Genomic DNA, 11110 nt, shown 5'->3' with positions numbered 1-11110 from the left:
CATCTACTCAACCCAAAAATCTATGTTCCTTCGCAAGGACAATACAGAAATTCTCAATAAAATAAATTGAAACTCTCTAAAAGACTCGAAAATATCCTTACTTTATCAAATCAAAATAACTAAAAATTAACCAATTTACTAACTAAGATTCTCAAATAAATACTTGTACCCTCAGGTACTTATTCCTCTTTGAACATCAAACCTCTCTAATACTGCCTACTATTCTTGCTCTTCAACAGAACCATCAAGATTATCTGAAAAATGTTTGGAGATAAGGGGTGAGTTATCAATAACTCAATAAGCATAAGACATATACTAGTGTGTAAACATGAGCATTTACAGAGTTCAGAATGCAGAATCATAATATTGTTTTCAAAATGCAGCGTCAGAGTATGTTATAAAAAATATCAGAGCGAAAGTTCGAAAATATTCATAATCAAAATCTCTTTGGCATAGCATAAATAAAAACATCACATCTTATCTTATCATATCAGAACAAATACCATGTTTAACCCCCGTGGAAGGGTTGTGCAAACCCCGGTAGCTAACCGAGTAGAAACAGAATGTGAATCTTCCCCTTATTCATTCTCGGAGCCCCGAGTGTGCACATAGGAAAGACCACGCAGAAAATCACTTTGTTTCCAAAGTGCGTGCACCAAAAACAGAAAAGTTGGTACCAACCCAAACAGAGGCCACAATTTTACACCCGTGGTAATGTCAGAACAAAACAGAAACAGAAACAGAATGTTATGCCAGAGGTTTTTCAAAAATCACATCAGATCATATCAGAGTATAGAAAATCTTCAAAACAAAACAAAATCATATCACAACATAATTTATGCATAAAATTTCATATTCACTCTCTTTTTCAAAGTTTAGAAACAGAATGTCAAAAATAAGCTCATGTCTATTACAGTCATGACAGAAAATAATTTCTTCTTAAACAGAATCTCATGAGTAATGCAGAACAAATAACTGAGGTAGTTCAAATTTATTTTCATAATCAAATATGTATATTTTTCAAAAATCAACCTCTGTTCATTTTATTTTAATGCAAAGTCTAGTATAGGAACCCCACTTACCTGAACTTCTTAGCTTTTTTGAAATTTTCCTCAAAATGTCAAACAATAATTAATCGTCACCTATAAAATAATCACATAATTCTCGTAAATTTCAAATTAATCACATATTTCGATATTTAATCCTAAACTTCTAAAATAACCTATTTTAATCCTTCAATACCTAAAAATCCTCATAACCTTAAAACATCCTCATTCTCTCAATTTCTTTGATAATACTCAACATTTAAGGTAAGTACAAGTAAAAAAATTTTTAAATAATAATAAACAAATAGCTTTAATCATAATTTAAATGTTTAAAATAAAATTACACAGTTACTAAAATAATTTGCTACCAATAGTACAATTGGAAAATCCTATTTATTTTCTTTAAAAAATTTCTTATACGTCCCGTATAAACAATGTAAAAACAGATTTAATATAAACAAGAATTTCAAATTGAAACCATCTAATAATAAGGGCAAAATTGTAATTCCATATCTAAATAATATGCAAAACTAAGTTTACGTAGACTTTAAACGTTTCATGCAATTCGGTGCAACAGTCGGAGAGGACAGGGCGCTAGGTACTCATCAAGAAGGGAGGAGCTGCGTTCAACAGCGCAAGGTGCGATGGGAGATGGTGAACTCAGCGACTATGCACTGGACGAGAGAGAGAGAGAGAGATATGTAAAAAAAATAAGTGCACACAGCGAGAGAGAAACAAAAAAAAAATGGAGAAGCAGTGCAAGCGTTCGGTAAAAGCTCACCACGAGGGACAAGGCGGAACTGAGGCGGCTCGAGGCTACAGGAAAGGTGACAACCAGCAGAACCGACAGATTCTGTGGCTAGCCCGATAATTTTCCCGTCATACGATGGTGACCAACCAGATTTGTGGTGATGCTCTATTTTCAAGAGGAGAAACAGGGGCTCTCTTAATTTTCGGTGATGGCCAGAGGTGGTTCCGTGTGGGTTCACGGCAACTTATGGAGGTGTAGACCAGGTTCTTCGGGAAGGCGGCTGCGATGGCTTCACGCAGCATGCAACGCGGTGCACGTTACGTGGAGTAGGAAAGCAGAGGCTTCCTGTTAGGTTGGCGTGGTGTTTTCCAAATGGGTGAGGATAGGTTGCGGTGATGCTGGGCAGTGTGGGTCGTGGCTTGTGGAGGTTGGTTTTCTGCAGTACCTGGGTGAGCCTCGACTGGGTGGGTCGAGACCGAGCTAGAGGATGGTGTGCTGCTTACAAAGAGGAGGAATTGCTGGGGCTTGCGATTCTACAACAGGGGTAAGCCATGGCTGGCTACGCTTGGCAGGGTAATGAATACCCTAAGGTGGTGCGGTGGCAAGTGTTTGGGTAGCTTTTAAAAGCATGGGATAATATATGTGTGTATATAAATAGGTGACGGAAACCCTAAGGGAAACACTGAGATGAAGAAACGTGCATGCTGTGGAGAAAAACTGATTAAGTGTAACCCTAATTGAGGGAGAGTGGCATGCATGGAGAGGAAAAACAAATGAACGTGAAATGGGTAGTACATAAAAAAAACAAAATAAGGTAACACAGGCTTGGGCTTTTTCCGCGAATTATAGACCCCGACTCAAACTCAAATAAAATATTGCAACTTTTCTCAATCCATAATAAAAAAAAAAAAATCGATCTTCTCCAAAAAAGAATCCTAGGCCCGTACTCTCTTCTAAAAAGTTACTCATGATTCCGAATGGACCTCAAAAATAAAATTGAAAAGCGAGCCTAATTGGGGCCAGGTGTTACAGGCAGACACCTGACACTCCACGACCTCTCAACAGCGGGACATGCCTAGCACGGCTAAAACGCCACAATCTCCTGCAGTTGCGGGCTAACACACTATGGTAGCAGGAAATGAGTGGTAGCAGGTCTGACACCTCACACGCCACGACCACCATCAACAACAGGACCCGTATCATGTATAAATAACGGGCATCCCTTCTATGGGAGCTCTCTCTTAACTTTTGATTGTCCTAGCTATTCATCAGAGTATTTCATAAAGAATCGTTCAGATTATATCTGCCTTGGGGCTTTATGCACTGAATTATGAAAGAGTTGGTGGAATCATTTGCATAGGGGAAGTAAAAGACAGAACAAAAAAGAGAACAAGAAAAATAAGTCTGCAATTTGCATACTTTCGTATGAAAGAAATATGTATGATAAAAAAATTAACTTTGTAACTATGAACAAAAGATTTTAATACATTAATGGGCATGCAATTGTGAATCTTCATGCTCAATCAAGTATGTAGTATTTGAACCTTGTCATTTGAATTAATAAAACCGCATTTTCTTATTAAATCTAATAAAATCACAGTGACAACTAACATTAATCCCTTAGATAATATTTTGTACATTATCTTGCATGTGAGCAATTCTTGGACCCAGATTCATTTTCGAATGTAAGATTGTGATATCCTAACGAAATAAGAAAGTCCTAATTGTTTTGATGCGATGAAATTTTTTTCATGAAAGTTGAAAATTTTAAATATTGTACTACTAATTGATAGATGAATTCAGAAAATCTAGAGAATGTAGGATCATCTTATTTATCCAACACATAGATTGAGTAAAAATACAGGTTTCACAATGGTTAAAATTTTTGTCATGCAAGAGGCCTGTTTGGCACAAGATTATTGGTTCTAATATGTATTGGGAAAAGTCTTAATGCAACTGATTTGGGGGACCGATCACGCACCAACCTCCACCTGGATTATTAAAACGGTTCATTTTATTTAAATAAAATGCAGGATTTGTTGTGCGCGGGAAGGGAGGGAATTTAAATGAAGACGAAAGTGGAAATTTAGAAGGGTTTTACTGAAACGGTGCGTTTCATTCAGTTGGTACTTCTGAATGCAATATGCGTTTCGCCGTTTTCGTTGCTCTCTCTCTCTCTCTCCATTCTCTGCAAAGCCCCATGTCGTCTCGTTCTCTCCTCCATTATCCTCTTCTCCCCATCGTCTCGTGCTCAGATCCCCATTAAAGCTTTCAAACCTGCATATGATTCCGAACGTTTAAACCCCATTAAAGCTTTCGAACCCTAACCCCATCGTCTCCGGGATTTGTCATCGAGGCCAACGTTATTTTTCTCAATCACTGGTATATATATATACCTCTCTCTGTGATTTTCAGTAAATTTAGGTTGATTTGTTGAGTTGATTTGTTTAAAGCTTTTCGGTAAAAATTTCCCAATATACAGCCCTTTTGCCATCGATGATTTCTCTACTATTATCTTCATTGTGCTCTCAAAATAGACTTGAGGGATTGCTGATCTCACATTGATCTGGATTGCCACAAAAATCAAGAGTGCATCTGGAACTTGTCATCCTGAAAGAATTGCATAGAAGAGCAGCCCTACAAGAGCTTGTCCCAATTACCAGTTTACAATTGACAACGGTGATGTATAATCTCTATTTTTTCTTGTGATTTAATGTTATTATCAGTTCTAATCGATAATTCCTAAAAGATGTTAGTTTTAGGAGTTAGTTCATGTAATTGCAGTTCTTTGTTGAGAGTATAACGATTTAATTGAATGTTGTGCCTACTGCTGTTTATAGGGATTATTAACATTGTTTCTTTTTCGACATTTTTTTTTTCATTTGTCACAAGCTTGCTTTGCTTAATTCACCTACTTATATGTTAGAAACTAATTCTAATCTAATTATGCAAGCTGATTAGGATGCAGCAATATATATAATTGATGATGAAATATTGCTTGAAGATCCCGAAGTTCCATAAAAGTTTTGAGGTCTAGTTGGTGAAAGTTTACAAATCATCTGAAGTAATGCTATGCAGTATTTGGCTGTTTTGTTAACACTTCAGAAAATGACTAGAAAGAAAACTATAGGACTAATATGTAACGTATGAATTTGAAGTGCGTTTGCATATTCGTTTTTAACATTTACCTTTTGCACATGAAACTATAGAAATGGGGCAGATAACTACATACAGAGCAAGTGTGTACTATTTATCAATCAACAAACTATGCACAAGGTAGGTGTGGAGAACTAGTTTCACATTTGCTTTGCTTTGCTTGTAATTTCTCGTAGATTTGAGGTTGGTGCTTCTCCTGACATTCTCTTAATATTTCTAATGTGTCCTAAATGTTTCCCATTTGCTATTGCATTATCTAACAAAACATGCATTTGAATTTTATGATTTTTCATCCATGTCAATCAGCCATTTCTCTCCCATCTTCTCTCTATAAATGTTGTAATGGTCGGTTCCTATATTGATCACTCATAATTTTGTCTTCATTAAGCTACTACATATATTAGTTTTCTTTTAATAACTATATGATCCCCAAACATTGTTCAAGTCTACTACTAGTATAGTTTGCCAGTGGATTATAAAGTGCATCCTTCTAGTGTTACGCCCATAGCTTAAGTAACTTTTTGATTTGATATTGTTTATGGGCTGTAGATTGGAAACATGTTTTAACATAAAATTTCTTGACATTGTTTGGGTTGATTTGTTGAGTTGATATTGTTTATTGGCTGTAGATTAGGATGTCATCGTCAGTTTCTTCATCTTCTCTTGCTAATCATACTTCGGAACAACCCAATGTGCACTTGTGGGAAGCTCGATTCACTTAGAACATCGAATACGCCAACAAATTCGGGGCGATCATTCTTTGGGTGTCCAAAGTACAATATAAAAATAGAAACAATTTTAATTACTTTTTTAAGCATTTGGGTTTATACAAAATTTTGATACTTTACGTACCTGTCGTTTATTTGTTTATAATCAGGGATTACCACACTTCAACTATTTCAAATGGGTCGATAGCAGTGAGGAAAGAGAAAAAAGAATTTGTGAAGATAGAAATTGAGTTGTTAAGAAAGGAGGAAGAGCTTCGAAAAAAAGAATAAGAGATTGCAAAGATGGAGTTGGGAGTCCACAACGACCAAGTCGATATTCAAAGGCAACAAGCAGACATCCAGCATGAACGCACACTTCTTCGTATCTATTGGGTCATTTCGATATGAATTTCATTGTACTTAATATGATCACAGTGAATACCCTTTGAACGGAAACATTGTAATCTCAACCAACTGGATGTAGTCACAACTATTTTGAGTTGTTGGATGGGTGAAACACCGCCATGGTAATGTATATATAGATTTCAATGCTTGGATAATTTTCAACTTTCATTTCCTTGTGAAAGGGTCTTAAAACAGGGGAATGTATTTAGTTATAATTCTGTGTGTTTTAATTTAATTTATTTGTTTCTAATAACTCTGTGGTGTTAATTATTTCTTTGGTGACTGAATGAAATACAATTTCATGCTTCAATTAGTTGCAAAAAAATACATATAGCTTAACTATTAAATAACGGCCACCTGAGAAGGCTGATTTGGGGCTTGTGGCTATGATACCCGATACTAGGGCTGCAACCCGATGCACTCCAACCGGGTCTGGGCCCGGTCCGACCCGACCCGGTACTGTTTACGCGCCAACCTGATCAGACCTGCCGGGTCGGGTCTTCGTTTTTTTATTTTTTTTTTAAATATCAATGTTAGTGACTTGTGTTAAATTACAGCTTAATGCAATGAATATAGCATGCAAAACTGGTTCACTAAGATCTCAAAAGACATAAAAAAAATATTGACATAAACCAATGAAGAAAAAAAAAAAAAACAAAAGAAGAAGAATATTAATTCTTCCAAAAAATAAACCAAAAGAACTAGAACTAATAAAAAGGAGCCATCTATTACAAAGCCATCTATTACAAAAACTATCTAAATTAGAACTAATAAAAAAATGTACATAAGCCATCTATTACAAAAACTATCTAAATTACAAAAATATGAACATTAACGGATAAAAGATTGAAGAGCATCCAACAATCAAATAACAGCAGCTTCCCATCTCTTCCTCTATATCTGTCATTATGAAAAAGTCAAATGGTAGATAACTGAAACATGAATTCAGAAAGAGGGTCAGACATCACTTAATGCTCAAGTCAAATGGTAGATAACTGAAACTCTTACAACCAGCTTTGAACTTTGAAGCTTTTCTCTTAATTGATTCTAAGGAAGACTTCTTGTTATAGTGCCCGCTAAAATGCTGCTAATTAATCAAAACCTTAGGGAACCTAAAATAGAAATAAAGACCCAGCGTATATGCCTTTATTTATTTATTTGATAGTCATTTTATCAAATAAGCAAAGGGGTGTTCTGTATGCAAGAGGAGCACCTGACTAGGGAGGTGAAGGAAAACAAAAGGATAGAAGATCTAAATAAGAAGAAAAATGATCTCCTGAGTACACAACATATATTACTTTAGTTTAGAGGCAAGGAGTGTTACATTCACAAATGATCATGTTGTATTTACTGAAATGGAGAATGGGCTATGCCTACTTTCCTTATGAATAAAATTCTTGATTACCTATAAAAAAAATTTACTGAAATGGAGAAGCCAGGTGCCTACCTCACCTCATAAAGTGTTCTTTGAGATTATGAACCAACTTCAATCTGGGACATTATTATTTTTTTATAAGTAACCAAGAAATTTTATTAATGAAAGCATTAGGCATAGCCATGTACTGGGACATTAATATTAGAAGGTATATGCTATGATTTAATGCTTGTTTTGCTTACTTCAGAAAGTTTGAACTAAATCTACTGTTTTGTGCCCTATCTATGACACATGTATTATCAAAGCTGCACTTTGCTGTGTTTTGCAACAACACGGTCCATCTGTTTTGTAGCTAATGCCAAATTTCCTCATGCAGGAGAAATAGAAGAGATACAAACAGAGCTACCTCTGGAGAAATCTCTCACCCAGGTAACTCTTTGAACGGTAAAGATACTCGTACTTCTATGTAAAATCAGTTTTTGATGATATGATTTGTGTGAGCTGTTAATTGGAGATATGGATTTTCAGATGACACCAATAAGTCAAGATTCCTCTATAAAGGCCTCTTCTTCAGTACCAAACACTACAAAGGGCAATTTTTCAAGCCGAGTGAAGGATTTTCTTCCCGCGAATCGCTCATCTCTTACTCTCTCCAAGAATCAATCTTTAATTTTGAAAGATGAGAACCAATGGAAGCTTACAGCAAAACCCATTTCAAGCTCCACAAAATAGAGGATGGAATGAATCAGTTCAACATTTCAACAGAAATTACCGCATATTAGAGCAAACCCATAAAAGAAATTATGGATAAACAAAGACAACGACAATCCGACGACCAAACAGAGAACACAGAGCACCAAACAAAGTTCCAAAACTTAAATCTTACCCCGAGAGAGAGAGAGAGAGAGAACGCACCTCTGCGATGACCGCTGCGACGGGCGACGGCGAAAGGAGACGGAGAACGGCGACTGTGACTAGGGTTTCCGCAGCGGAGAGGAGTTGTCTTCGTCTTCGTCTTCAGATGCAGAGTCAGTTTGGACGGATTCGACGGGTTACTTTTACTACAACCCGGCATCATTCATATGACCCGATGAACCCGTCTCTCACGGGTTGGAGAAGTCGGTTTTGGCGGACGGGTCGGGCTTAGGCCCAATTATGCACAGCCCTACCCGATACAAGGGAATTTGGGCATTTTACCGCACAGCAAAGATTGCAGCAATGAAAATCAAAACAAGACCCCGCCTGGGAGACATTACCGAGAAAAGTACCAAAAGCTACCATTGTAAGCATCATTAAAAGCTACCAAAAAATCCAATGGCAAATTGCATGGCAAAAGAGACCATCCACAAATGTACTTTTCAAATTCCTGCACTCAGTTGCATAAACTTAGAACTTCATTCAAGTCCTTGATTCCACAAACTTCCCTTGCAACATGTTCCAAGTAAAAAGAACTAAAAATATCAACATATTCCAAGTACAGAAATACTTAAAATGGCAATAATATATTTTTCTCAACTTCCCATCCATCCAAAAAGAAGTATATAACATCAATACAATATTCCTCCTGATCTAACATCAATACATCATTACATCAATACATCATTACAATAATCATCAACCAGATTTTCTCCAAGCACATTGACTCATAGCCACGGTTGTGTCCCAGACAAGCTATTTGGCTGGGTTCCATCCACCCCAAGTTGCATCTGTGAACATAATATAATAGTTAAAAAGTTATCCACATGTAACAAAATCAACATTCATGAAAAGAGTGACGAAGTGGAACAAAAACCATTACACTTTCTTGTGTCTCAATCTTTGCAGTGCTAGTCTGGGTTTCACTAAAGTCCAACATTTCGGTAGTGTTTTGGGGCGACCAACAATAGATAAAAAAAAAAGTATATTATATATATAGTTGAGAAATCTTACAAGAAAATCTGCTCAAAACCATTGTATATTATATATATAGTTGCCATTGTAAATACATAGGTATTTGTTGGCATAAATTGAGTTCTAAAAAGTCTGGAAGTGAAGATGAGGAAGCGAATCCTCATCAGCTCCAAAATAGTAAACACCAAACCCCAACAACAAGTAACATATAATTTTCAAGAAGAACCATTTCATAGCAATGAACACCACTGGCCTTCTACGTCTCAAATTTCACAATTCTCAACTATCATCAAATAGGCTGCCATCACTAATGTAACAGCCCGCTAGAAATTCATTAGTGAAATTTCTATTGACTTTAGGAATCTCGTGAAAACCCCATAAATTTTTACGAATCGACCAATCGCATAGGTTTTAGTCTGTAACATAGTCAGTGTTATCACTCACTATGGAGCTAGAAATATGAGTTTTATTTATTTGAGGTGGTTAGAACTGTTAGAATGCATTATGGTATACGCCATTAGACTCAATTGATTATTTAGGATTTTATGACGCAATAACCTATTTTCATAATTCTAGACAAAACGTCTGTTGGAAATTGTGAATTTATTTTTAGGGGCACTTCAAGGTTGAATTTCGGTATCAGATTTTCACTGTAGATTAATATGAATATTTAGGAATTTTTAGTGTTAAGTTTATGATTCACTTTTTCGGAGTGAATAGTAACCTCAGTAAGTGCATCAATTGCAGTGTTTCAAAATCATAGTGTGGAATGTCCAAATTAGATTAGAGAAATTTTATTTGGACTCTTGGCAAGATCTTAGCCACACTTAGTGAATAATATTAGACACTTGGCACCATGAGGAGCGTTTGATGGATTTGAAGGAACCAAGCTGTGAAATCATGTCACTTAAGTAAAATTTTGTTTCATCTGCTCAACCAAATTGTGCCAGATCAAAGAGGGCTTCAATCCTAGTAAAACCCTAAATGGTGGGAATCCAATTGAATGCCCAAAAACATTGTTGAAATCGAAACCCTAAACAGTTTCCCCAAAACCCTAAAGTTGGCCTCAAAACATTTTCTAATCCGATTTCTAGCATTGTGTTTAATCACTTGATTAAATCACTTTCACATATTATTAATCCTTCAAATTTGTGTTAGAACATCATTATCCAACCTTGTTAACCTTGAAAAATTGATTGGACCAAGTGATATTGGATTTGGGCTTGATAGCAACCCAAACCCTCTTTAAACCCCAAAATTTAGACCCATTCGATTTAGGCCCATTAAAGCCCACGAATTTGGTCACCATAGGATTGCTTCATGGATAAGTTTTGTACCCCCACTAGGCTGGCCAGATCTTTACAAGAAGGGCCTAGAAGGTTCTTGAAATACATAGCTAAAGGGCCGCCTCACTCATTCACTCTTACACTCCACCTAAGAAAAGATCTTGGACTGATTTTTATGAGAAGAAAAGGCCAACACTCAACCTTTCCTTCAGTCCTATCACTTTCCATAACTTGTGTAAAAGGCTCTCCAGTCCACTTCCCACGAAAAACAACTCTCCTTTACACTTTTCCTTCATAGAACACAAAAGACACTCTCGGACAGTTTTTCTTACCTCTTTTGAACGCCTGTTTCAAAGCTTTTATAAGTATTTTCTCGCAAAGTTTCCTTCATTAAAGTTCTTTATTGTGGAGTCTAGTTTACGTGGATACCTTATTAGTTCCATTTGGAGATCATTTGATTGGTAAAAAGTTGTTTAGACCCCAGAAAGGTCATT

At 36.2% G+C, this 11110-nt stretch overlaps 1 protein-coding gene across 11 annotated transcripts; it reads left to right on the top strand.

Moving 5' to 3' along the window:
• The first annotated feature begins 3935 nt into the window (after positions 1–3935).
• LOC108981154 lies at positions 3936–6279 on the top strand. 11 transcript variants are annotated; one of them, XR_004800842.1, is made up of 4 exons: positions 3936–4179; positions 4386–4481; positions 5583–5726; positions 5831–6279. XR_004800842.1 is itself a non-coding variant. In XM_035687409.1 (3 exons), exons 1-3 carry the CDS (start codon positions 5009–5011, stop codon positions 5949–5951), a joined length of 330 nt encoding a protein of 109 aa, XP_035543302.1. In that variant the 5' UTR covers positions 4490–5008; the 3' UTR covers positions 5952–6279. The 11 variants fall into 11 exon arrangements, 1 of the variants encoding a protein (XP_035543302.1); XR_001994515.2 differs by having other exon boundaries at positions 4335–4481; XR_001994514.2 differs by having other exon boundaries at positions 4280–4481.
• The last annotated feature ends 4831 nt before the right edge of the window (positions 6280–11110 follow it).

This window comes from Juglans regia, chromosome 2 (assembly GCF_001411555.2).
Source record: "Juglans regia cultivar Chandler chromosome 2, Walnut 2.0, whole genome shotgun sequence".
In the NCBI taxonomy this organism is placed as follows: Eukaryota; Viridiplantae; Streptophyta; class Magnoliopsida; order Fagales; family Juglandaceae; genus Juglans; species Juglans regia.
Note: the sequence above shows the minus strand (reverse complement) of the source record. Positions and strands in the feature narration are given on the sequence as shown.